The following is a 25,963-nucleotide window of genomic DNA, read 5'->3' as shown; positions in this document are numbered from 1 at the left end:
TGAAACTTCTTGACTATCACAAAAAAACAACTGTTCTTAAAAACGGCCACAAACTTGAAGGATCTAACTTTCATATTTCCGAAGATCTTTCAATGCACATACGATGAATCAGAAAAAATATGTAAGAATCATCTAAGCCCTTTCGGGATAATGGCTCCATCGCTCAGCTAAGCTTTGATCATGCATTCATTGATAAAGTGAGATACAATTGAGACAATGATACTAACACCCTCGCTGAAGTTCTTTCTCACCCACTAAAGTTCCTTTCAACGAGTGATAAATAGAGGCCGGATTTTTAGGCATTAAAAAAACGCATTTTACGCGCCGAAAATAGGCAGGCAAAACAACGTTTTAGGCACCGAAAATAGGCAGGCAAAACAATGTTTTAGGCACCAAAAATAGGCAAGCAAAACACGTTTTAGGCCTCCAACGCCACAAATGTAGGCACAATAAATTTTGAATAATTGCAAATAATTTCAAAACGAAGACTTGCGCGAACTCTATGTACGACAGGGAAGCAAAAGCTCGAAAGTGCTGAGGTGAAGTGGATGAGTGCGAGCAGGAAGACAGAGACACGAACTGAGGCCGGATAAGTACAACAGTGGTGGTGAATGGTAGAGTGTCCACACACGAATCGGGAGTGCCATCTAAAGCCTACCGGGTTTTCCACTAGGTAGAAAGGTACCCAGATCTGGCACCCGGTCGTGTAAGGATACTCCATTCGAAAAAGTTTCCACTAAGTCGCACAAAGCTTGGTACAGCGAAGCATGGGCCCGTCGCCGCTTGCTGGGCAACTCATTTCTCTATATTTCTCTATAGAGCTAGGCGGCTTTCCTTCTCTCTATCTTTCTTTCCTATTTTTGTCTCATTCTCTCTCTGTCGCTTGCTTCCTCTTTCTTTCTATCTTTTTTTTCTCACTCTCTATTTCTTTAATTCTCTCTATTTCTGCATTTCTCTCTCTGTCTCATTCTTTATATGCTATGCTTTACCCTCTCACCTCCTCCTTTCCCTCAGCCTCACTTCCCTTTCCTATACCCTTGCTATACCATACTATGCAAGGCTATGCTACGTCCTATCAGCGTGCCTGGATAGCCGAGTGGTCAAGACAATCACCTTTGGATCGTGGGTTCGAATCCCGCTGACTCATGAGGAATTTCTCTTCCTTTATATCTCTGTTTCTTTCTCTCCTTCTTTCTTCGCCCTCCTCCTCACCTTCGTATCTCTCCTTCACTTTGTGCTTCCCCCTTGCTCTATGCCGGACAAATCGGCGCACGTGTTCTGGGAGCGAAGCAGACAAGGAAGAAGAGGACGAAGAAAGCATGTTCATGATGATGATGATTTTGGGTCCCGACATTTTTACGCTAAGCTAGAACAGCTTTGCTGTTAAAAATGCCATTGTTTATGATGGCACAAATGCGCCAACAGTTGAACATAGCTGTGCAATTCTCCTTTTTCCAGCACGTTTCACAGAATATGGCCTCTCCTTTTATTCTGTAGCATGGTGAGTCAAGTGTCCACTGTCGAATCAACACACTGCTGACTCTCTTTTTTTTTGGCATGGCTGAGAAGTGCAGAACAGGAGCAGATAGCCAGACCGCTAAAAGACCAGAAGGGAAGGATTCCTCGTATAAAGGTTCGCGTGTTGCCTTACGGACGCATAGTGGGCGCTTTGCTGATTCGCAAAAGGAATAATTATGGCGTAGTGGGCACTTAACAACTGCACTTGCACTAGGCATTCTAGGATACTTTGAAACGGCCAATGTTACGTGCACAGCTGTTCATTTCCTTACGGCATGGTTGAGATATGCACCGAGATCCAAAGCCAGGCTAGCAATTGAGAAGGCGATGCGCACGGGGCCCGATTATGCTATCGCATTCTACTCTTGAAGGCGAAGGTCGAGCACTCTCCAAGTTTTTTCCAAGGCACTTGACACTGTTACACACTCAAAACTGCATAACACACTCAACCCTTCCTTAGTTGACTGTATGTTATGTTTAGCTTTTTAAATAACCATTCCCAGCACATCTGATTTAGTTCCTCAAACTCGTCCATAGTAAATCTGCCTCAGGGTATTCCCGCTTCTGTACAAAATTGGATGGTACCAAAGTCGTCAATGGCGCTCTCGACACACAAGCGAGTATAATGTAGGGAAGCGCGTATACAGGTGAAAGTTTTTTGGAACTGCTTCACTTTTATTTGCAATCTACTTTTGCCCAACACAATAAAAAATTGTACCTGCATAGGTTCTTGCCTCACACCAGTCCTCAGCAATTTGTTTTTAGCTAAGCTGGACAGGGATCACAGAGACGCCTTGACAGAACTAAGGTCATAAAAGTTTTTAGGTACGTTGACTTTTTAGTATTTGTTGACTGTACACCTCAGGGTTTTGGTAACCACTGCGCTGTAGCCTGCACTAACTTTCATGACTGTCTAAATCCACTATACTCGCGGACAACTTTTCTTGGCAATGAAGGAAAGGCTACGGGGGCGGAGCTACTGCACATGTACTGCTCCGCGAAGTAGTCCGGTTCGGCGCGCGTTTCGAATTTAGTTTTGGTTTGTGAACCTTCCATACCTCCTGTGACGTCCATTTGATTATTCGAGCGGTCATCACAGGCTTACACAGCAATTTGTTAGTGAAATTCATCACAAGCTCTCTCGGCGAGTCGTCGGAAAAGCTGGAGGGTGACGAGCGCTCACCTGAAGACGAAGACGCCATTTTGACTGTGAGGTGCACGTAAAAGGTGCGACGTTTTCACAGGTGCAAAAACGTGAATTGACACTTCATAAAGCAAAACAAATACAAATATCTCTTTGGTGCGCGCTGACCCCCTCTTCAAACAGCGCCCCGTAGAAAACAAAGTAATGTTGTTTTTTTTATTCTCACGCAGAAAACACGGACGCAATTGTGGGACTATAATCTTCAGCGGTAGCACACGCGTAGTTCGGCTCTCTAGCCTTCCCTTCATTGCCAAGAAAAGTTGTCTGCGAGTATAGAAGTGACATTTGAAATGCCGTGTGACGGGAGAACTAGATTTCTCAACGTTAACTTTCTGTTCACCAATAACAGGACCTGCTGGTGTTATGAACCTAGAGTTGACAAACCACTTTTACCATATCATTCCACACATACTAAACTTGTGAAGTGGGGTATTGCAAGCATGCGCTTTAGCGATGCACTTTCGTCATGCCAACACATGATGTGTGATAGTTTCGAACGACAAGTATCATGCTTAGGGTACGCTGGATACCCTATCCACGTGATGATGTCTGTTGCAGAAGGACTACTTGAGAAAGAATCGAGATGTTCCCAGCAAGTAGATGGCTAAATCATAAATAGCAGAAATTTTGCAGTGATTCCATATATTCATGGCCTCTCGCACAGACTGAAAAAGATTGTGCAAAAGAGCAACATAAACATCTTGTTTTCAGCCCTTAATAAGTTACCGAGCCTGTGCACGAAGACAAGGCCAGACAGGACTAGCCCTACAACATGTGAGAAGAAGCATAAAATGAAGTTCATTGAATGCACAACATCTGTGGTATGCCTTGTGGTAAAGCCTATATTAAAAGGCCAAGCGGGAGATGACAGGTTACGGGAACCCAATAACAAAGTTAAGACTGTGGGGGCTGACGGTTTCCTCCCTTTCCATTGTTTAAAGTGTAGCTGCTAGCCAAAACTTGATGAAACTGCTATCTTGCACAAAAGCAGATGTGAAATGACACGGTTGATCATAGAAGCACCCAGCATATCAGCATCCAGCGACACACGCGTTAGTAACTCTTTGATCGCCTTGTCAGAAAAAGAGACTCATTATCTTTGTGCCAGTTGAAAATTACTATACTACAGTGGCGACGAAGATGGGACAATGCGAGTGTGATTGGCAGCGGGCCCGCATCGGAGGATGGCGTCGTGCCCCCCGGTTTTCGACGAGACTGTGAGCAGCTGGAGCACGTACAGGATACGCCTGGAAGCTTATATTGAGGAAAATGAGATCACCGACAGTGTGAAACACTGAGCTCTGCTGGTGTCTTTGTTGAGTGATAATGTCATTCGCCTATTGTAAAGTTGCCTTTCAACTGTGTCGATCAACAGCTGAACTTACGAGGAAATCGTTGAATACCTGGAGGAACAGTACAACCCCCAAGTTAACGAGACAGCAGCAAGTTTCTCGTTCTTCATGCGCAAGCAACAGGATGGTGAGAGCATTCGGGAATACATTGCTGACCTCCGAAGACTGGCAAAGAATTGTAACTTCGGCGACTCCCTGAATGAGATGCTGTGAGACCGCATAGTATGCGCCATTCGGGACGACGATGCCCATCGCTGCCTACTCACACGCAAGAAGATAACTGTTGAGGATGCCGAAGAATTCGCCATAGCATCGGAGAAGGCGCTAGACGACGTGCGAGACATGCACGAAGGGCTCCCGGAGACGACAGTAACCAGCATCAACGTTGTGCAATCGCAGCGAGGATGGCGACCCTGGACACAGCGAGGCATTATTGAAGCAAACAGGCATTTATGTGATCAATGCGGTGGCCCCCACGCTACTCGCACATGCCGTCATTGGAACATAAAATTCTATAATTGTGGCATTAAAGGACACATGGCAAAGGTTTGCAGCCAGGGGCATTCCCAGGTGGCAGGGACATTTGCTGACGAGCCAAAGGAAGGTAAGAGCGAAGAAGGGATGCTGCTGGCTCTCACTGGTCACAGCTCCGGCGATGGGGCTACACTGAAGCCTTTAAAGGAAGATTTGACCTGGCGGGGTCGGAAACTGCGTATTATCATAGACACGCGTTCTCCGGTCAGAGTCATCTTAACAAACATATTTAAGAAGCATCGCAAGTGGTGGCTGGCCCTGGAAAAGGCATCACTCCGGTTAACATGCTTCTTGGGGTCATTACCTGTTGTCAGTGAGGTAACTATGCATGTACAGTCAGGTTCAATGGTTGTAACGAGCACGGTAATCGTTGTTGGTTGTCATGAACCCCTTCTCTGTGGCAGGAACACAAAAGAAGCATTTCGTAGGTGTCCCATTGGGACGTCGGTAACTCCTCGAGTGTAAATGTGGTTCATGACAATGCCGAGGTGAATCCCCTGGTCGAGAAATTGTCGGATCTTTTTGAAGACAAGCTTGGCTGTAGCAAGGGCCCACTTCTGAAACTGCACCTCAAAGAAGGAGCCCGGCGACGTTTCTGTAAAGCACGTACGCTGCCCTATGCTATGCGTGCAAAAGTTTCAGGCGAAATCGACTGTCTCGTGCAAGACGGGGTTGCTCTCGCCAGTAACCATTTCGGAATGGACAACTCTGGTGGTTCCGGTGGCAAAGAAAAACGGCAACATACGGTTGTGTGGCGACTTCACGTTGACCGTCAACCCAGCATCGCACTTGGAACAATACCCTATGCCCAAACTTGAAGACATTTTTTCGGCTCTTTCTGGAGGCAAAGTTTTCAATGCACTGGATTTGCGCAATGCCTACAATCAGCTGCCGCTGGACGCAGAAGACAGGAAGACAGCTGTACTGAACACACACCAGGGACTGTATTGCTACAATCGCCTAGCATTTGGGATTGCTTCAGCCCATGCCTTGTTCCAGCGACGCATGGAATCCATATTGCAAGGTGTGCCGAACATTCAAGTGTCAGGGTGTCTACCGAGTTGACATTTCTAAATTCCCTGAGTTTTCCAGGTTTTCCCTGAGTGTTTTTGCTAAAATTCCCTGAGTGAAACAAAACTTTGTTTTATGTCAAGATGGGCAGACACCATGTCCCTCGACAATGTCACTCTCTAGTACGCACGCTAAGAAATAACCATGACTTAATCCCATTTGAATAGCCCAGAGAGCAGTTAAACCTCAATATAGCGAAGTTGGTAAAAGCGGCAATTTACTTCTTTATATAGAAACTTCGTTAAACTGAAATTCGACCTTTCATGGAAGGCATAGTTACCGAAGGATTAATTTTAAACTGAAAATGCCACAAGAAAACTGTCGCATGTTAGAAAAAAAGACCGCAAGGGCGAAATAATGAATCCGATAGCCACAAATAGGAATTTTCTACGAATATAAGCTAGCAGCTCACTCCTTCAGGAAACGCAGCCACTGCAATAAGAGAAGTGACCTATCTATGGCTCAGGGGCAGATCCAGGTGTCTACAATGGAAGGGGGAGGGGGTGTCCATCGGATCGGGTAGGGAGGGGGAGTACAAATGCTGAAGCCACCGCCTCAGCAGTGCATTTTCTTGGGTCACACATATTTACAACAGCCCAGAGGGGATTATGACGGCGCCTAAGAAGCCTTCGTTGGAAATGTGCATAGGGAAGCAAGAAAGGGTAGAGCGATGAGAAGAGAGGTAGAGAGCAGGGACAAGATTCTCCTTACCCCTTTTGGGCAGTGGTAGGCAAAGCAACCTGACAAAAGGGGCGCAACCTCGACAAGCAGCCTGACAAAGGAGGTGGATGACAGGCACTGAAGGGAGGGGCGGAGGGCTGGCTTTGGGGAGCGGGGGAGGCGGTTGCCGCTACCGCCCCCCCGCCCCCGGATCTGCCACTGCTATGGCTTTAACGGAAGCTTTGCAGTTAGAGCACAACACCTACAAATGTATGAGTCGTCTGCTGCTCCCCTCTAAAGATATCGCGGCACACGCGACCACACAAGCCGGTACAAAGTACGCACTTCCTGTCACTCACGCAGCCCCCCCCCTCCTCAACCCTCCGGCTCCTATCTCGATCTGCCCATCGCGCGAAGGAGACGGTCGGCTCGTTTCATCTCTGCTTAAGCCCCGTTCGTTGGCAGTGCTCATGCACTTTCACTCGCACATGGAGTATACGACGCGCGGGGTGATGTAATCGCGATTTGGACTTCATAAGGAAGATCATGGCGAAGGCAAAAATTCACCTGGAGTATCTATATAATTGCTATTGCAAAAAAAAAAAAAAAGGAACATAGCTGCGGGCTAAGATCGCATGAAAGCACGGCAACAGCCTGAATTACGGCACATCTGATTATTTTGGCCACGTTTCTGTTTTCCGACATCGCGCGCCGAATCGAGCAAGTGCCGGTGTCGCGAATTTCGGTTGCCGCTATGCCTTGACTCTGAAAAGTTCTGTAATTCGGCTTTGTAGCAAAGCATCCACATAAGCAGTGGCATGGCTGGTAATTGCGAACTGCAGCCCAAAAAAATATCTGTTGACTGCCTAAAACTTGTTTCAGCAGTGCCCTCATCAGGGAAAAAAAGAAAAAAGCTTTCACTTGCTGTAAATGGGCCTTTTAGTTATGCTCGTTCTCGCGTGGAAATTTATTCTATTCATCACAGAGTCCTAAATAGCATCTTTGAAGCTCGGGATCAGAGTGAGAGCTCTCCGATAACCGCCAACAACGTCGTCGTCTTTTATCTCGCCGATTGGGATGGCTTGCAAGATACTAGCCTTCTCGACGACATCCGCTTCCTGAACAACCGCGTTTGCTTGCAAGATAACTCAAGTTCGTTACATCTACTGCTACCGCCTCTGCAACTAATCATGCTTGTTACGTGGCACGCGGCGATAACAAAAATGCCATATCGGGCGCTGACGCACAGCACGTGCGACGAAGAATACAGAACTACACGGCACAACATTGCGCGATACGATGTGCCGTGGTTCATCGTTCCCGCATGCCACGCATTAGCCGGATTCTCTGCCACTCCACCGCTTCGAAGGCAAGGAAAGCATCGAGGTGCGCCCCTTCTCCGCAGCCACAGCGGCCGTTCGATTTGAAAAATGCGTTCACAAAGCCTCGAGCCAGCTTTACTGCGACTTTCGTTCCTTTTCAATAAAGCTACTGTGGATTTTCCCTGGCGGGAATACAATTTCCCTAAGTATTTCCAGACTATCCAAAATCCCTGAAAATTCCTGGTTTTCCCGATCGGTAGACACCCTGAGTGTACCTCGACGACATCATCGTGGTGGAAAAGAAAAACGACACTTCTGTGTTCCAACAGGCATTTCAGCGGCTGTGGGAAGACAACCTCAAGTTAAACAAAGCAAAGCACCGGCTCAGGGAAGCGCAAGTGTCGTTCCTAGGGCATCGCATCGATGCGGATGGCCTGCATCCCCTGCAAGACATCCTGGAGGCGGTACTAGCAGCGCTGAAGCCAGTATGGGTAATCCAGCTGAAATCTGTCCTCGGTTTGGTTACATACTATGCAAAATGCTTGCCCAACTTGTCAACTACACTAGCGCCTTTATATGGCCTGCTGGAAATGGGGGTGTAATGGAACTGGGTGCCAGCACAGGACAGGGCGTGTGAAGAAGCAAAGACGGCCTTGAGTAAGGCTAAATTTCTCGTACACTATGGCCCGCAAAAGCATCTTCAACTGGAATGCGATGCGCTGGCTGTCAGCTTCGGCACAGTGTTGTCCCATTGGATCAATGGCATTGACTATCGGATAGCTTTTTGCTCAAGAACCTTGACACCGGGGGAGCGCAACTACTTGCAATTGGAAAAGGAAGTGTTCACACTAGTTTTCAGGGTTACAAGGTTTCGAGACTAGCTTTTCAGTAATAAATTTTGTTTGGTTACTGATCATAAGCCACTGATGGGGCTGTTCCATCGCGGAAAACCTATTCCACAAATGGCGGTGGCCAAGATGCAGAGATGGGCACTACTGTTATACGCATATCAGTATGACATTGAGTATCAAAGGGTCACTGAATGCAAATGCCGATGCCTTGAGCCGTTTGCCTCTGCCGGAACAAGTGCACCTTGGTGAAGATGATCCGGCAGAATGTGCTGCATGTGCAAGCCTTGACAAATTTTTCTCTTTGTGTGCAGCAGTTGGCAGACAGCACGAATGATGACGTTCTTCTCAGGCAAGTGAACACATGGATTCTGCGTGGCTGGCCTAAACAACTCGAACCGGAGCAACAGGGCTTTCAACTGTACTTCACCCGCAGACACGAACTTACTGTGACTAAGGGACTAACCTACTGGGGTCATCGGGTTGTTCCGGCCAAAGCAGTGTGGTCAAATATTCTGTAAGTACTTCACGATACCCATCCGGGTATGACGGCTATGAAGCACCTGGCGTACGCTTTGTTTTGGTATCCCCGATTGGACCACGACATTGAAGAAATGGTACACAGCTGCCAGCAATGTGTCCAGAGCTGGCCCATGCCAGCAAGACAGGCCCCTTTCAGCTGGCCGAAGACCAACAAATGTTGGTTTCGCCTGCATGTCGACTATATTGGTCCAGTCATGGACATATTTTTAAAGACGATAAGTCTTTCTTGGGGAACTTAAATGCAGAAATTTTGGTCTGCCAGTCTTTCTGTTTGTCTGTCTGTCACCCGATTCAGCCACCCGGCCAAAGTTCAACCACTTGCTTACCGCCCATCCAGCTTGAACTGATACGGCTGTTCATACTTGTGAACGCTGTCGATCAAAAAGTAAATATTACGCATATTTGAGGCGCAATATCACTAGGTAAGTATTAGGTGGGGTATTCCTTTAATAGAAAATACATAGATACGTAATTCTAAAGACCCTAGTTTCTTAAGCTGCGTTTAAAGTGCGACTGCGCTGAAAATGAGACGCACCAACGAAAGCCCTCTGCTACGGAGGAAGGAAAGAAATTTCCTCCTTTGTGCCCTCTGCACAAGCTCGTTTCCCGATGTATTGCCAGATGACGCCCATATCTCATGCAGCGTAGAGTTACTGTATATGCTATCTTTAGGTAGCAGAGTTACGCATCTGTCTTCCAAATGCCGCTAGCAATCATGCATTGCGGAGAAGCTGACGCTCGGGCCACTTTCTATATATTTCTCGACGGCGCCGCTGCACCGAACTGAATTACCACTAGTCATTGGCAGCCAATGTTTATCGCTGACCTTCGACATGCCAGGCATGTTAATCAGTGACACAGTAGGCATGTTGCCTGCAAAAACGGTGTGCGACTTCACCACATATCTGTGGTTGCTAGCCGGACCTATGCGCAACTCTGCTACCTAAAGGTTGCATATACAGTAATTGTAACGCAGCGCTCCTCTATCGTCTTTTGACGACATTTGCAGGCGAAGCACACAGATATGCGGCCAATTTTTTATTTATTTATTAGTACCTCAAATGCCCCGTGAGGGGTATCACATGAAGGGTGGGCATAACTAGTTGATGATAGTTTCTATGGATGCCTTGAAAGATGCATGGCTGGAGTGGTGTGCAATGTCGGCAGGAAGGCGATTCCAGTCCTTTGCCGTGTGAACGAAGAATGATTTCATGTGAGCGGTAGTGCGGGCTGCCAGAGGATAGACTGCCTTTGGGTGGCCGTGACGGGATGGACTACGATGCAAGGGTTCGATGTCAGCCTGATGACGTAAAAGGTGATAGAACTTATGAAAAAGGCACAATCTTGCAGTCTTGTGGCACTGCTCGAGGGTTTGAAGATGAAGAGATGACTTAAGCTCGGTGACGCTGGTGTGATAAGAGTAGTCTGAACAAATAAACCTAGCTGCACGATTTTGTATGGATTCCAGAGCAGTTGAGAGGCTAGTTTGATGCGGGTCCCAAACTGAGCATGCGTATTCGAGTTTTGGTTGAACAAGTGTTAAGTATGCTAGTAGTTTCACCGGGGAAGGAACAGGGCGTAGGTTACGACGCAAACAGCCAAGCCCAAAATTAGCTGCATTGCTGATGTTAGAAATGTGAAGGGACCAAGTAAGGTTATTGCATGAGTTAACAGCAAGGTATTTGTAAGATGTAACTGCGCATATTTCTGAGCCAGCTATAATGTATTTAGTGGAAACGAACGATTGGCGACGCTGAAAAGTTAGAAGTGATGTTTTGCTCACATTTGTTACACGAAGATTCTATGAGAGAAAGGTCAGACTGCAGGGTGAGGATGTCAGTGTTAAGGGGAGACCCTGCTTCTGAAACATGTTTCTTGTTTTTGAGCGTATCATTATGAAACTTTCACAGCTTATGTATTTTTATGTGCTGATTTCAAACATGCAATTATTGTTCTAATACAATATGTAGTTTTGAAACTATTAAATAGTTTTTGTATTGTGAGGAGCAGGCTTTATTCCTAAACTGTGAGAGTTATCAAGCAAATCAGCCTATCACAATAACCTGGAATCAATGCTGTATGCAATAAGACAAGAATGGATGTTCTAGGCCCATTTGAACAAAAGTTGTGGTATTTTGAACATTCCCAGCTTGATCCCAGTTTGACCGAGCTCGACATTGCTGACTTGCCAAGTGTTCAACGTACTATAACTTTTGTTCAATTGGGCCTAGAACATCCATTCTTGTTTTATTGCAAACAGCATTCATTCCAGCTTATTGTGATATGCTGATTTGCTTTATAACTCTTACAATTTATAAATAAATCTTGCTCCCAACAATATACATGAAATATTTGATATTTTGGAAACAGCATAGTGTACTAGAAAAATAATTGCATATTTGAAATCAGGACATAAAAATACATAAGCTGCGAAAGTTTCATAAAAATGTACTCAAAAACAAAGAAATATGTCTCCGAAGCAGGGTCCCCCCTTAAGTTTGGGACGGTAAATTACAGTCATCAGCAAACAGTCGGATTTTAGAAGCACAACCGTTGGGTAAGTCGTTAATGTATATTAAAACATGCAACGGGCCCAGAACAGTGCCCTGTGGCACGCCGGAGACAACAGGTGATAAAGGAGAAGAGTGTTGGTCAGCGTAAACAAATTGCTGACGGTTAGACAGAAAGTCGCAGAGTCATTCGTAAACAGGAGGGTTGAGATTTAATCGTGAGAGTTTTAGAAAGAGCCGTTTATGAGGAACCTTATCAAATGCCTTTTGAAAGTCTAGGAAGAGGGTATCGACGTGTATGTTTTGATCGAGGTGAGAGGATATGCCATCGATGAAGAGAACGAGTTGTGTTTTGCAAGACATACCCTTCTGAAAACCATGCTGGTTAGGATTGAAGTAATGACATGATGCTAGAAACTTTACCACGTGAGAATAGATTATATGTTCCATTAGTTTAGAACAAACGCTGGTCAGGGAAATTGGATGATAGTTATTTCATGAAGATGATGAACCTTTTTCTGATACTCGAATTATCTTGCCCACTTTCCAATCTTGCAGCACCACTCCAGATGACAGAGATTGCTAAAAGATGTGACACAGGAAGGTACTGGTGAGGTGTTTAGTATTCTTTAGCAAATTAGAGTTGATCCCGTCAATGCCAGTTGAAGACGTAAACTTAAGCGTCTCAATTAATTTGGTAATTCCATTTACTTCAAACGTTATATCGGACATTGGTGGGTGGTCTAGGTAGGGACATTCAGGAAGATTAGTACAAGGCTCAGAAGTGAACACGCTAGAAAAAACAGTGTTGAGTACATGAGCTACGTTATGGTCTGGAATAGGCTTATTATCGTCATCAACTAGTGATAATGGTTTGTGTGGCTTTGGGTTAATATATTTCCAAAATTGCTTCGGGTTATTTCTTAACATGGAAGGCAGTGTTTCCGAATAAAACGATCGTTTAGCGTTTGCGGCCAATGAATTAAGCTCCTTTTCTGCTGTTTTATATTTTTGCCAGGAAGAGACACTATTTGAGCGTTTGGCTAAACGAAATAACCTTTTCTTTTTGTTGTTTAGGCGTTTTAGTGCGCTGTTGAACCATGGGGATGAAGGGCGTTCTGTTATAGTAATGGTTGAGATGAATGTTTCCGCTAGTTCTAGTAGCTTGTTCTTAAAAGAAGTCCAGTTTATTTCAACAGCGCGCTTCGGAAATTGTGTTATGTACTGGTTGTAGAAGTCAGTCAGCGTGATATTAATGCTATCATAATCGCCTTTATTGTAAAGCGTTATTTTCTTTGTAATCTTTTTGCTCATGGGTAGGTGACAAGTGAGTTCAGCATGCAATACAGAATGATCACTTAATCCTGGAAGATGTATTGCAGGAGATACACTATCAGAATGAGACCATAAAATGAGGTCGAGTATGTTCGAACATTGCCCCTTCTTTCGAGTTGGGGCCGATACAAGTGGCCGTAGTGGATGCGGATACGAAATGGTTGGAGGCAGTACCCCTCAAAACAGCTAGTGCTTTAGAAACTACAGTAGAAGTACTGCGGGGTATGTTCGCTCATTTCGGCCTGCCCCACACAGTTATTTCCGACAATGGGCCACAGTTTAACAGTTCAGTGACTGAAAGATTTTTCAAAGATAACCATGTGTGCCATGTCAACTCCGCTCCATATAATCCTCAGTCAAACAGGTTGGCAGAGCGCGCCGTTTAAGGAAGGAATTAAATTTAAAAAATAGGAAGTTTGCTCAGTCGAATTAACAAGTTCTTCCTACGTTACAGGACAACACCGACTCAAGATGGCAAATCGCCTGCCGAGATGTTGCTCAGTTTTCAGCCAAGGACCCGTCTAAGCGCACAATTTCCAAAGGTGTTGGCCCGGGATCCTTTGGTGAACACGCCCACGGCGCCATTGCAGCGGTTTCCTATGTAGTCACGCCAGTACAATCAAGCCAGCCAGCGATATTTACCCGACACGGTGACATCCTCAAGAGGTAGGCACTTGGCCATGGTGGACACTGTAGGAGGAATGCCGTCACGCGGAGACCAACTGCGGCCACAGCACGTAACAACGGGGATAAAGCAGGAGTTCTGTGCAACCCGGCCTTCGGAGCAGCAAGTCGCTCAGAGTGATCCACCCTCACATGACCAACCCTCAGCAGGAGAAGACATCGAGCCAACGGACTCATTGCTTAGTATATCGCGGTCTCCCAGTGAGACAGATTAAAGGACACCGACAGTCTCGGAACTTCCCAGGGGTTCTACGCGCACAAGAAGGCCACATGACAGACTAGGCTTCTAAGGGAAAGGTCACATCATCGAAAGTGCGCGCATGCTCGCTCAAAGGCACACAGCATAAAAACAGCTATGCTATGAATGATTTGCCAAACTGTCTCTCCTTTTCTAAGTGTATACTTTATGCAGATAACACCACTGTCATCAACTCAGACAAATGTCTCACAACTCTCACATCCAACATTAGCAAAGACATGCACAATTAGCTAGAATGGTGCAAAACTAACCGATTACACATAAATGCATCGAAAACAAAATTTGTTTTATTCACCTCTAGCCACCGGACACTTCCCTGCATTCCTCCTATTTTTCTCGGAGCCACTCTTATTCCAGCAAGCTCTTGCTGTAATTACCTAGGCGTAGAACTAGACAACCATCTAAAGTTAATAATCACATAGCCAATGTAAAACAAAAGATTGCCTACGGGATCTGAGTTCTTCTAAGTTCGCGATATATATTTAAGCGTGACATTTTACTGTCGTTGTATTTTTCATTTGTCAATTCACACATTAACTACTGCATCACAAGTTGGGGAAATATTTATCTGACTCATCTCCATTTATTACAAGTACTACAAAATCAAGCTATTAGAATAATTATGTTTAGCGCATTTAACCACAAAGCCACCTATCTTTTACAATCTAACTGTATTTTTTCAGTTTCGGAACTCATTAAATATAACCTTACAAAATTTTTGTTCCAAGAAATCAACCTCAGACGATACGATGGAGTTTTACCCCGATCTAACAAATAATAATACAGTAGAACCCCGCTGATACGTTTTTGAAGGGACCGTAGGAAATAAACGTAAGAGACGGGAAACGTAAGAGCCGAAAAACAGGAAAAACGGCAAAATATTTAGTGGTACAGAATTTTATTTCAATTCTTACGAGCAGCACGAAAATTGGCGCGCTCAGCCGCGATCTAGTCGATGGATAGAAACGCGGAGCTTAGGACGGCCTTATCCACAGAAATGGTAATCAACGTATGTGATTTTTTTAACACCAACAGCTGTAGGCATGAAAGAACTAAGCACACGCAATCACGACCGGCGCGGCGAGTCCGACCGCGAACCGCACGCACGACCATGCGAGCTCCAACCAGCTCGAACACCTCCCGTTCTCCGACAAATAACGATGATGATGAGTCTACGCCAACGCGATGACAGAAGTGAATGCCGATCTCGAAGGCCTTGCTTTCGCAAGCAATTACGTCATACACGCCATGTTTGTGCAATGCAAATCTCAGAGGCTATGCTTTTGTCAATAGTAAATGCCAATCTCGAAGGCCTTGCTTTCGCGAGCAGTTACGTCATAGACGCCATCTTTGCAATTTGAATCTCGAAGGCCATGCTTTTGTTTGCATCAATTGAAAGATTCTGTTGCTTGCGCCTCTCATGCGGCTAATATTACGGTCAAACGAGGCCAAGCTGCGTGAAAATGCACCATGGCCGCTCTCTTTGGTAGTCACTCGGTCGGCTCCGGGCGCACTTCGCGACGTATCATACGGGAACGGTCCGACAGTTACGACGTAACAGCGGGGCTCCCAATACATTGTATCCTAGGGGAGCTATGCCGGGACTGGCGGAAAACGACGTAACAACCGGGAAAACGCAGCAGTGAGGAACGTAACAGCGGGGTTCTACTGTACAAGGTTTGCACGCAGTAACAACTTTGTTTTACCCAAAATACATACCAATTATAGCAAGCAGAGCGTCCCTTTTTCATCCATCGCTGTTTGGAACACCAGACCCCATCGAAATAAAAACACTCACAATTCATCAGTTTAAAAAACAATTAAAAAGATTATATTCTCTCAATCTCTGATGTATAGGTATGCTCATAATCTTACTTATTGTGTATTCTGATTTGATAACCTCGTTCTTGTTACTTTGTGTGTTCTTATTTTTTCTAGTACAATTTAGTTTTCTTCTACTTCAATGCCGATCCTTTCTATTTACACCTTTTATAATTCATGTTTTGTTATGCTGTAACCTGAGTTTCTTATTTATTTTGAAAAGGAGCTCCCATTGCAGTCTTTGACTTCGGGGCCTCCTTCTGTATATTATCACTATGTAATATTTGTACTAATTACAATAAAATTGATCCTGATCTGCAATAAACCATTCTTTGCCTGGCGTTTACTGAGTGTGTTGCTGTCGAGGCACTACACAAAAAGTAGCGCTGGAAAACGGAAATAAACCTTTTGTTGGAAGTTAGCGCTATGTGTCACCAGATGTCTCCACTGTGTGCCCTCGTTCATTGCTGCGTTATTAAAATCCCATACGAAAAAGCCCACATCGCTACCCTTACTTATTTAAGTACAGCTTCTTTCCTCATACAATCGAAAAATAGAATTTTTGTACGAGTTTACCTGATTCATGCTGCGTTTAATACCTGTTGCTTCATTAATTATGTAACACTGATGATTCCTACAATGTTGTATTGGATTTGTGTTGAAAAATGTTTTCATGTGTATGCAATGTATAACCCAATCCTGGGGCAATGCTGTGGCAATCGGGCTGGAGTATGTATAAATGAATGAAATAAATAAAGTTACATTGGTTTAGAAATGATCTAGCCCTTTATTTTTCCAGCTTGTTCATAAAAAAATGACTGTACACTTCATCCTCCCTTCTGTTCCACCATACCAACTTCATGGAGGTATTGCAGCTTACCCTGTTTGGATTGGCTGGTCATACTGGATGCCTTTGGCCAACTCAGCCACACCCATGAGTGCTTTAGAAAAAGAAAAAGAACACAGTGATGGCACATTGTATTGATGCATGCTTGAGAAGGATTAACTCACTTCATTTTTGAAAAAAACCCTACGAGCCCTGTATCACACACTTAGCAAAGGCAACGCCTCAAAGAAATGAAAATACAGAACATCAGCAAAAGTGCAGTATTTTGAAGAGTAGCAACACTGTAACGCTACATAAGGGACGGGATGCTGGTATCCTAGCGCTGTTTGCCCCCTTCTTAAGAAATGATGTACCAACCAGCCCAGTGAGGTGCACTCCTGCACTTCATAATGTAGCTATATTGTAAAAAACTCCGACAACACATGCGACAAGCAGATACAAATACCCCAAAACCGAGACAGCCTCTGCAATGCTCAGGTATACCCAATTTGAGCTCCATACTGCTCATACTTGGCATAGGTATAGTATCCCCTTCAAGTACAAATTGCATCTGCTGGGTGAAAAAAATATACGTGCACTATATTGGGCTCTCCAAACTTTAAATTATAGGTCTTCCAAAAGCATAACAAATATTTTCAGTTTCCTGAGATGTCCACAACAAGGTGGACGTGGTGCCTCAAGTCAGCAACAAATATTGCAGGCTGTAAATGAATTCTTCACAAGCGTGCTTCGCTTGGTGGAAGGCACAAGTGTGTTGGACACATTCTTTGTGTTGGCCTTCTATAGTAGCGCAGAGCTTTCATTTCTGTTTTGCTAGAGATGAAATGTGTGATGTTGGTTTCGCCAAAGTGTTTATCTCAAGCAGCATCTCTACTTCTGCATAGCATTAGCTGTTGCACAGCGTGAAGGACACAAATTCATGGTCAAATCATAATTCTCTACCAATGAGGGTGGACTGACATATACCAAGATGTATCCACTCCACCTTGAAGCAGTTGTACTGCAGATTGACTTCCTCTTGCACTCATCATCCTCGAGATCAGCAGTTGCACAGTCTAACCATCAACCTCAACGTACACAATAAGTAGCACAAAACCAAGGCTGTGAATGTGTATCACCATACACAAATGCTGTTCACATTGTGAGAATTAGGAAGCATTTTCTTTAAGAGTTGGTTGTCAAAAATTTTACAAGCTTTATGTTGTTCCTTCTTACAATTGCAGCCTCCTTTTTATTCCGAGTATGCCAGGTGACGTGTATATATATTTGGAGCAGTATAACAAAGAAAGCATACTTTTGGAAAACAAAATAAAAAGATGTAAAACCAGCTTAGAATAACAGAGAGCTGAGCTAGTTGGTAAGTATTCATTCTAAAAAGACAGGGCGTGCAAACACGGACACAAGAAAGAAGTCAGGACACCACAAACGCCGACACCACAAACGGCGTTTGTGGTGTCCTGACTTCTTTCTTGTGTCTGTGTTTGCACACCCCGTCTTTTTAGAATGTAAAACCATTCAATGTCAGCACTATGATACTTTAGCTTCAGTGGACAAGGTCCAGCAAAAGCAACCAATGAATTATGCTGAAATCCACAAGGTGTGGTGAATTTATTTTTTTTTATTTATTTGAAATACCCTCAAGGTACATAAAGTACATAAAGTACATAAAGTAATTTGTACCAACCTGCCAGGCAGGTTGATCCAAATGGTTAGAGGATCTTGTTCGGTCAATGCAGCGATGGTGAGCTGCTTTCATTACTGCAAGTGGCATGCACTCTGTGAAACTGCGGTACAACACAATGTACTTGAAATTCCCGCACAAGGAGGCCGCAGCAAACAGCACGTTTATTAAGTCCATTAACACTTGCCTGTCTGCACTTATACCCATCGATAGCCCGCTATCTATAATATGAAATTCAAATTTCCCTGGTTTGCAGCGTGCCTGGACCACTAGCATCATCCAGCATGTAGGGAGAACATTACTCTTGCCATTCTGCCACGTGGGGTTTTTAGAGCGCCGCCAAAGTTGGCTGCCATAGTTGCCAACATGGTGTTGATGCCACGCAGCTTCATGGAGACTGCGTTTCTACACAGCCCTGCACATGTGCCCACGAAATGTGCAATACTGGCCGCATCACCAACCCACAAGGCAACTTCGGTTTGCCAGATTTCAGTAACACGTATATCTTACACCAAATTTGTTTTTGATTAAAAAAAAACATTCTTAGAGGCTGTGTCTAATGCTGACTGGTCTTCCATTCTTGACACCAATGATCCACAGGCAGCCTACTCGTGATTCCTAACAAAGTTGTCATTACATTATCACTCCTGCTCTCAGATGCGCAAATGCAAAAAAAAAAGTGGCATCACTTCAAAACCCATGGGTCACCGATAATCTCCTTAAAGTGATGCGCACATGCAAAACCCTTCACAAAAAACAAAAAGACAGCCATTCAACATAAACCTACATGCACGGTATAAGAAATTTTGCAACTCACTTTCTGCTTGGCTTAAAGGAGTGAAAATCACATACAGTTAAACCCGACCTATACGGAACTTGGTAAATTTCAATTATCTTTTATATCCAACTATTTTTGAACACGACAATGCTTTAACGTCAATGCATATGAAAATCTACGGCTACATCGAACAAAATTAGCCTGAACACTTGATAAATCAAACATCGAGCAGAGCGAAATGCCCCAAGAATTTGGGTTTCCTTAACAAATATTTGGCTTTTCCTCATGGAAAGGGAGTTTCCCACATGAGCGAGCGGTGTCATTAGGAGGGCACCGCGCGGAGCGAGTAGAAACTACCCCCTGCCATCACGTGCTTTCCCCACCGTTTGCTTTTTCGCTCATTTTGTTAACACGAGCGATGCCGTAAAAGAGAAGAGCTTGCTGTTCTCCGCAAAGCTGGCGATACTAAATACAGTCAAACAGGGGGAAAAGAAACTTCATGTCACCACTGCGTACAGCATCCCAGGAAGCACACCGAGTATGATATTGAAAAACAAGGCCAACATTAGGCCCAATGCAGACTATATGCTGCTGGCGCCCGACGAGTACGCACAGCTGCCTATGAAGGCTTTTCGGCGTCAATACCGTATTTTCTCGCGTAAAACCCACCCACCACTGCATATAACCTCTCACTCCAAACTACAAACCGCAGAAAAAAACAAAATATAATAAGAAAAGCGTACTGCCGTGAAGGCGACTTGCTTACGCTATAGTGAGCAGTGCCTAAAAGCCAACTAGCCACCAAAATTTGCATCAAAAATGGAATAATTTCATTAAAAGTTGTATATCCAACTATCCGATCTATCCAACTAATTCCAGTTTTTCTGCACACTCGATATATGCGGGTTCGACTGTATTATGAGGAAGAGATACTTAAATACGGTGCTGACGGAAAATACGGGAAATAGTAAATTCATTTTTGAATATATCCCACGATGGTAATACAGTAAAAGCTCGTTAATTCGACTCTCGCTAATTCGGAAAATCGGTTAATTCGGACACGTCATCTGGTCCCTGTAAATATACGCATCACTCTATGAGACTGGGCGCTCGTTATTTCGGACAGATTTGACCGCAAATCGGATAATTCGGCGACTTTCGGGCCGCTGGCGAGGCTCGAAAACGAAAAAAGAACAATTCGGAACAAAAGTGAAGCTCAAACGCAGCATCGCCATGGACATCAATTATCGACTTGGCTTGGATTGAGGCTGGTTCAACGCCTTTTTTTCGCGTGTGGGTTTTGTTGCTTTGTGCTTTGTTCTCGTTAGTGTGCTGCTTCGTTGATCGCCGATTTATCGAGGAACGATTCAGTACGGCTCCTTTAGCTTGATCGTTGCTGGTGCTTTAGTGCTGACTTCTCATGCGACCGCACTCTCCGCCGATGGCAACGCCGGCGAAGCGGCCCAAGTACGAGGCCAAGGACTTCACCACCAAAGCAGAAATTTTGCGTGCTCTGAATAACGGGCTCTCCTGACAAGAAGTGATGAAAGGGGATCCTTCAATCGGCGGCAGGAAGCAAGGAACGAGTAACCGTACTTTTATCCCCCAACGTGACGGGAACAGAGCGCTTGCCGCTTCTCGTTATCGGAAAGGTTCAAAAGCCACGCTGCTTTAAGAACATCAACAATCTTCCCGTGGATTACCGTGCCAACCGAAAAACGTGGATGACGGGTGAAACTTTTGCGGTACTGCAGACATCATGCGAGCTGCTGAGCACCTTGAAGGGCTCAGAAAAATTGTGTCCGCGCGAATTTCTGCTCGAAAACAGAAGCATCCGCGATTACTTTGTTAAGTAAAGGTATGTTGAAAAAACTCGTGCATTTATTGTGTTTATTTCGGCCATTCGATAATTCGGACATTTTTTCCGGTCCCTAGAAATCCGAATTAACGAGCTTTTGCTGTATAGTAAAAGCTCGTTATTTCTAGCTCAGTTAATTCGAACTTACAGTTAATTCGAACTGACGTCCTGGTCCCCTGTATATTTCTTTGGGGGGAAAAGTCCCGATAATTCAAACACGTCGGTATCCACAAGGGTTCATTCGAACTGGGAGCTTTCATCGCTCCTCGCAGAAGTCGGCCCAGAGTGGCCACCATGTGTTGCGAGGCCACAAAACAGCCGCATTTCTCCGCAGGTGAGCATTCGGACGCTGCACTGGAACTCTTGGGCAAGTCGTAGGCAAGTCATAGCAAAACACACATGCGTCACAGTGCCTTCCACAATCGTTTTATATGTTCCCAACCACGCCAGACAAGGTGGCATCAGTAATTGGCAATTTAAAAATAACTAGAGCTGGGCTGGATAACATTCATCCTGGTCACGTTAAATTAATTTCTAAACAAGTATTATTTTTTTTGTCTGAATTATTAACCTCATGTTTAAAGCAGGAATATTTCCTCGTGAGCTTAAATGTGGTAGAATTACTCTATGAAACGAGATTGCTCATTCCTGTGTTCTACCCTTTTTCTGCAAGGCAATCGAGAAAATAATAGAAAAGTGATTGATGAAATACTTAAACAAATTTAATATTTTTTCACCTGACCAATTTAGATTTAGATGTGGTTAGTCTACTGACCTAACACTTATATTTCTTACCGCCGCCGCCGCAATGAAAGATGCGCTTCAGCTGGTGTTTCCTTTTCTACGATCTCAACAAGTATAGTCTCTACAACAAGTGTTGTTTCAAGTCCTTGAAAATTCTTCCTTAGTTGCTTGAACGTCCTTAAAAACCCTTGAATTTTTTTCTTCAAAGTTGCTATTAACCCTGGTCCTAATGAGAATGCGTATTTTTTGTGGTAATTTATTTTTTATGTTAGTTAATTATATTGCGGCGGCGGCGCCGCCACAATATAACTAACTTAAAAAATAAATTACCACAAAAAATACGCATTCCACAATGCGCATTACCACAAAAAATACGCAATTACCACAAAAATACGCCGCCGCCACAATATAACTAAATAACATAAAAAATAAATTACCACAAAAAATACGCATTCTCATTAGGACCAGGGTTAATAGCAACTTTGAAGAAAAAAATTCAAGGGTTTTTAAGGACGTTCAAGCAACTAAGGAAGAATTTTCAAGGACTTGAAACAACACTTGTTGAGATCGTAGAAAAGGAAACACCAGCTGAAGCGCATCTTTCATTGCACACAAGCCAAAACAGGCACTTTTTTACAATTAATAGCTAACTAAAGCAGTCTTTGCAGTTCCTTTCTTTGCTCATATTTTGTTCACTGCAGGTCTTTTGGCGTTACACTGTTTTCTGCAGGTTTCGGTATTCTTCTGCTAATTTGCTTAAAATGATTCACCTCACAATATGGAAGTATTGTGTGAGTGTGTGCGCATCCATACATCCCCCCCTCCCCACACACACAAAATGTACATTGTCAGCCTTAGAATTTTTTCAGCTATATGAATACATACATGACATAATTGCCGCTAATATAACTAAAAAATGGCGGAAAGAAACAAACATGACAACACGGGCAGCACTTGCAACTTACTTTGCGTCATTTTAGGGGTAATTATGTCACATAGCAAGTACCAACCAGGGTGTCTACCGACCGGGAAAACCGGGAATTCTCAGGGATTTTGGATAGTCTGGAAATACTCAGCGAAAACTTCAGGAAATTGTGCTCCCATCAGAGAAAATCCACAGTAACTTTACTGAAGGGAATGAAAGTCGCGGTAATGCTGTCCCGAGATTTTGTCAACGCATTTTTCAAATCGAATGGCTGCTGCGGCTGTGGGGAAAGGGCGCACCTCGATGCTGTCCTTGCCTTCGGAGTGGTGGAGTAGGAGAGAATCTGGCTGATGCGTGACATTGGTGGCATGCGGGAACCATGAACTATGGCACATCGTATCGCGCAATGTTGTCAGGGTGTTCTGTACTACGCGGTGTAGTTCTGTACTCTCTGTCGCGCATGCTGTGCGTTAGTGCCCGATATGGCGTTTTTGTTATCGCCACATGTCAAGTAACAAGCACGATTAGTTGTAGAGGCGGCAGCAGTAGATGTAACGAGCTTGAGTTATCATGCAAGCGATAGTGATCGTTCAGGAAGAGGATGTCGTCAACAAGGCTGTCATCTTGCAAGCCATCCCGATCGGCGAGAAAAAAGACGCTTGTTGGCAGTTATCGGAGAGCTCACTCGCTCATATCCTGAGCTTAGAGATGCTATTAAGGACACTGTGAAGAATAGAATATATTTCCAGGCGAGAGCGAGCGTAACTAACAGGCCCATTTACAGCAAGTGAAAGCTTCTTTTTTCCTTTTTTTTTCGGTGATAGCACTGCTGACACAAGTTTTAGGCAGTCGACCGATATTTTTGGGGTTACAGCTCGCAATTAGCAGCCACACCCCTGCTTATGTGGATGTTTTGCTACGAAGCCAAATTACAAGACTTTTCAGGGCGAATGCATAGCGGCAATCAAAATTGGCAACACCGGCACGGGTCCTGCTTGCTCGATTCGGCGCGCGATGTCGGAAAACAGAAACGTGGCCACCATAATCGGATGTGCCGTAATTCAGGCTGTTGCCGGGCTTTCATGCGATCATAGCCAGCAGCTATTTTGCTTTTTTTTTGCGACAATTATATAGACACTCCAGGCAAATTTTTCGCCTTCGCCATGATCTTCTATATCAAGTCCAAATCGCCATTACATCACCCCGCGCGTCGTATACTCTATGTGGGAGTGAAAGCGCGCGAGCGCTGCCGGCGGGCCGGGCTCAAGCAGAGGTGAAATGAGCCGACAGTCTCCTTCGTGCGATGGGCACATGGAGATGGAGCCCGAGGGTTCAGGAGGGGGGAGGGGCGGCTGCGTGAGTCCAACAAGAAGTGTGTACCTTGTACCACCGGGTGTGGTCGCATGTGCCGTGGTATCTTTAGAAGGGATCAGCAGACGGCTCATACCTTTGTAATGTTGTGCTCTAATTGCAAAACTTCCTTGAAGACATAGCAGTGGCGAATCCAGAAGGGGGGCGGTAGGGCTGATACTGATACCCCCCCCCCCCCCAAAAGCCTGTGCCAGCCCCCGCCCCCTACCTTCAGTGCCTGTCATCCACCTCTTTTATCAGGCTGCCTGTTGAGTTTGCCCCCTTTGTCAGGTTGCTTTGCCTACCACTGCCCAAAAGGGGCAAAGAGAATCTTGTCCCCGCTCTCTACCTCTCTCCTCATCACTCCACCCTTTCCTGCTTCCCTAGGCACATTTCCAACAAAGGCTTCTTAGGGCTGTTGTAAATCACCTCTGGGCTGTTGTAAATGTGCGTGACCTCCCCCCGCCCCCAAATGCACTGTTGAGGCGGTGGTGACAGCCTTTGTACTCCTCCCCTACCCGATCAAATGCTGGAACTCCCCCCCCCCAAAGTAGGCCCCTGTATCTGCCCCTGAGCCATAGATAGGTCACTTCTCTTACCTCAGCGGCTGCGGTTCCTGAAGGAGTGAGCTGCTAGTCTATATTCGTATAAAACTTCTGTTTGTCGCTATTGGATTCATTATTTCGCCCTCACGGTGAAACTGTGACTTTCTTTTTCTAACGTGCGCTGGTTTTCGATGTTGCGCGTTCGTGGAGGGCAAGTGGTTCGGCTGGACAACATGATGGCATTGACGTGGCACTGCTCTGGGCAACACGCGAGGATTTGATGACAAGCTGCGGCAGCAGAATAAGTGCAATTGCACAGTGCGTTAAACCTGCATTTGTTTCGTCTTTACACGTGACACCCTGGCAAGGCATCTAATTTGTGATTGATGCACCTCAGGCTAAACAAAAAAATTACACATCATCTCCCCCTACGGGCAACCATGGTGGGATTCGCAGCTTCGAGATTCGCTTGCTGGCGTTGCCGTTTACGTTCCGAGCGTCCATAGCGCCGTTGCGAAGGAGAGTGCAACGCTTGCCGGCGTTGTCGTTTACGTTCAGCTTCGCGAGCGTCCATAGCGCCGTTGCGAAGGAGAGTGCAACGGGAGAATGCGCACACCACATTATATACGAGTGCACAGCTGTGGCGGAGAGAGAGAAATGAAGCGGAGGCAGCGCTCATGCCACCTCCTCGCGCTCACGCGAGGAGACGGGGGAGAGTTGGTGCATGCGCAGTATGGGTGTGGACGCCGCAGAACGGACACTCCCCGAGCATAGATGCTTTGGCATCTAAAAATTGTTTTTTTTTTCACACACAAAAAAAATGTTTTCTGATGTTGCCTTATTATTCGAGCATTCTTGTGGCATTTTCAGTCTAGCATGAATCCTTCGGTAACATGCCTTGCATGAAAGGTCGAATTTCAGTTTAATGAAGTTTTAATACAACAAAGTAAACTGCCACTTTCACCAACTTCGCTATATTGAGGTTTAACTGTACTATTCAAATGGGCTTACGTGATTTTTATTTTTTAATGTGCATACTAGACAGTGACCACCATGGTGTCTACCCATCTTGACATAAAAGAAAGTTCTGTTTCACTAAGGGAATTTGAGCAGAAGCATTCAGGTAAAACCTGGAAAAAGCAGGGAATTCAGAAATGTGAACTTGGTAGACACCTTGACCAACTAGGCCAAGAACAGGTTCACCTGATGAGCATATATGCACACACACTCACACATTTACAAAAGGGTCGGGCACTTTCCCCTCCCCACTGCCACAAAATAAAATCCTCGTTAATGCTCTGTTCAAAAGTAGGCTAGTGTGAATATAACTTTCTAGGCTCAAAGTGAATGGCAATAAGTGTAGAATAATTTTGAAGTGAATTTGAATAGTAGTAGGAGTTGGACAGTAGTAGGATGCAAATTATATGTAGAAAAATAATTATATTTTAAAATTTCTCATACTTAAGCAATATAAGATGTTAATAAAAAAAATGACTGAAGCGCAGAAGTGAGGCTTCGTGCTGGTACGAATTTCCCCTGACAGCTGGTTTCACGGCAGAGCAGTCCCGTGGTGC

General features: G+C 44.9%; 1 protein-coding gene across 1 annotated transcript in view; it reads right to left on the bottom strand.

Annotated features, from left to right (window-relative positions):
* Nucleotides 1–25,963, bottom strand: part of LOC119379426 (ATP-dependent RNA helicase abstrakt) — a 263,231-nt gene that overhangs the window by 204,338 nt on the left and 32,930 nt on the right. The window contains exon 5 of the mRNA XM_037648739.2: nt 16,542–16,602. Within this exon, the coding sequence (XP_037504667.1) occupies nt 16,542–16,602 (61 nt within the window). The remainder of the gene's footprint in view (nt 1–16,541; nt 16,603–25,963) is intronic.

The sequence above is a fragment of the Rhipicephalus sanguineus genome, chromosome 1 (assembly GCF_013339695.2).
Source record: "Rhipicephalus sanguineus isolate Rsan-2018 chromosome 1, BIME_Rsan_1.4, whole genome shotgun sequence".
NCBI classification, from domain to species: domain Eukaryota; kingdom Metazoa; phylum Arthropoda; class Arachnida; order Ixodida; family Ixodidae; genus Rhipicephalus; species Rhipicephalus sanguineus.
The sequence above is the reverse complement of the archived record's forward strand: the minus strand, read 5'-3'. Positions and strand labels throughout refer to the sequence as shown.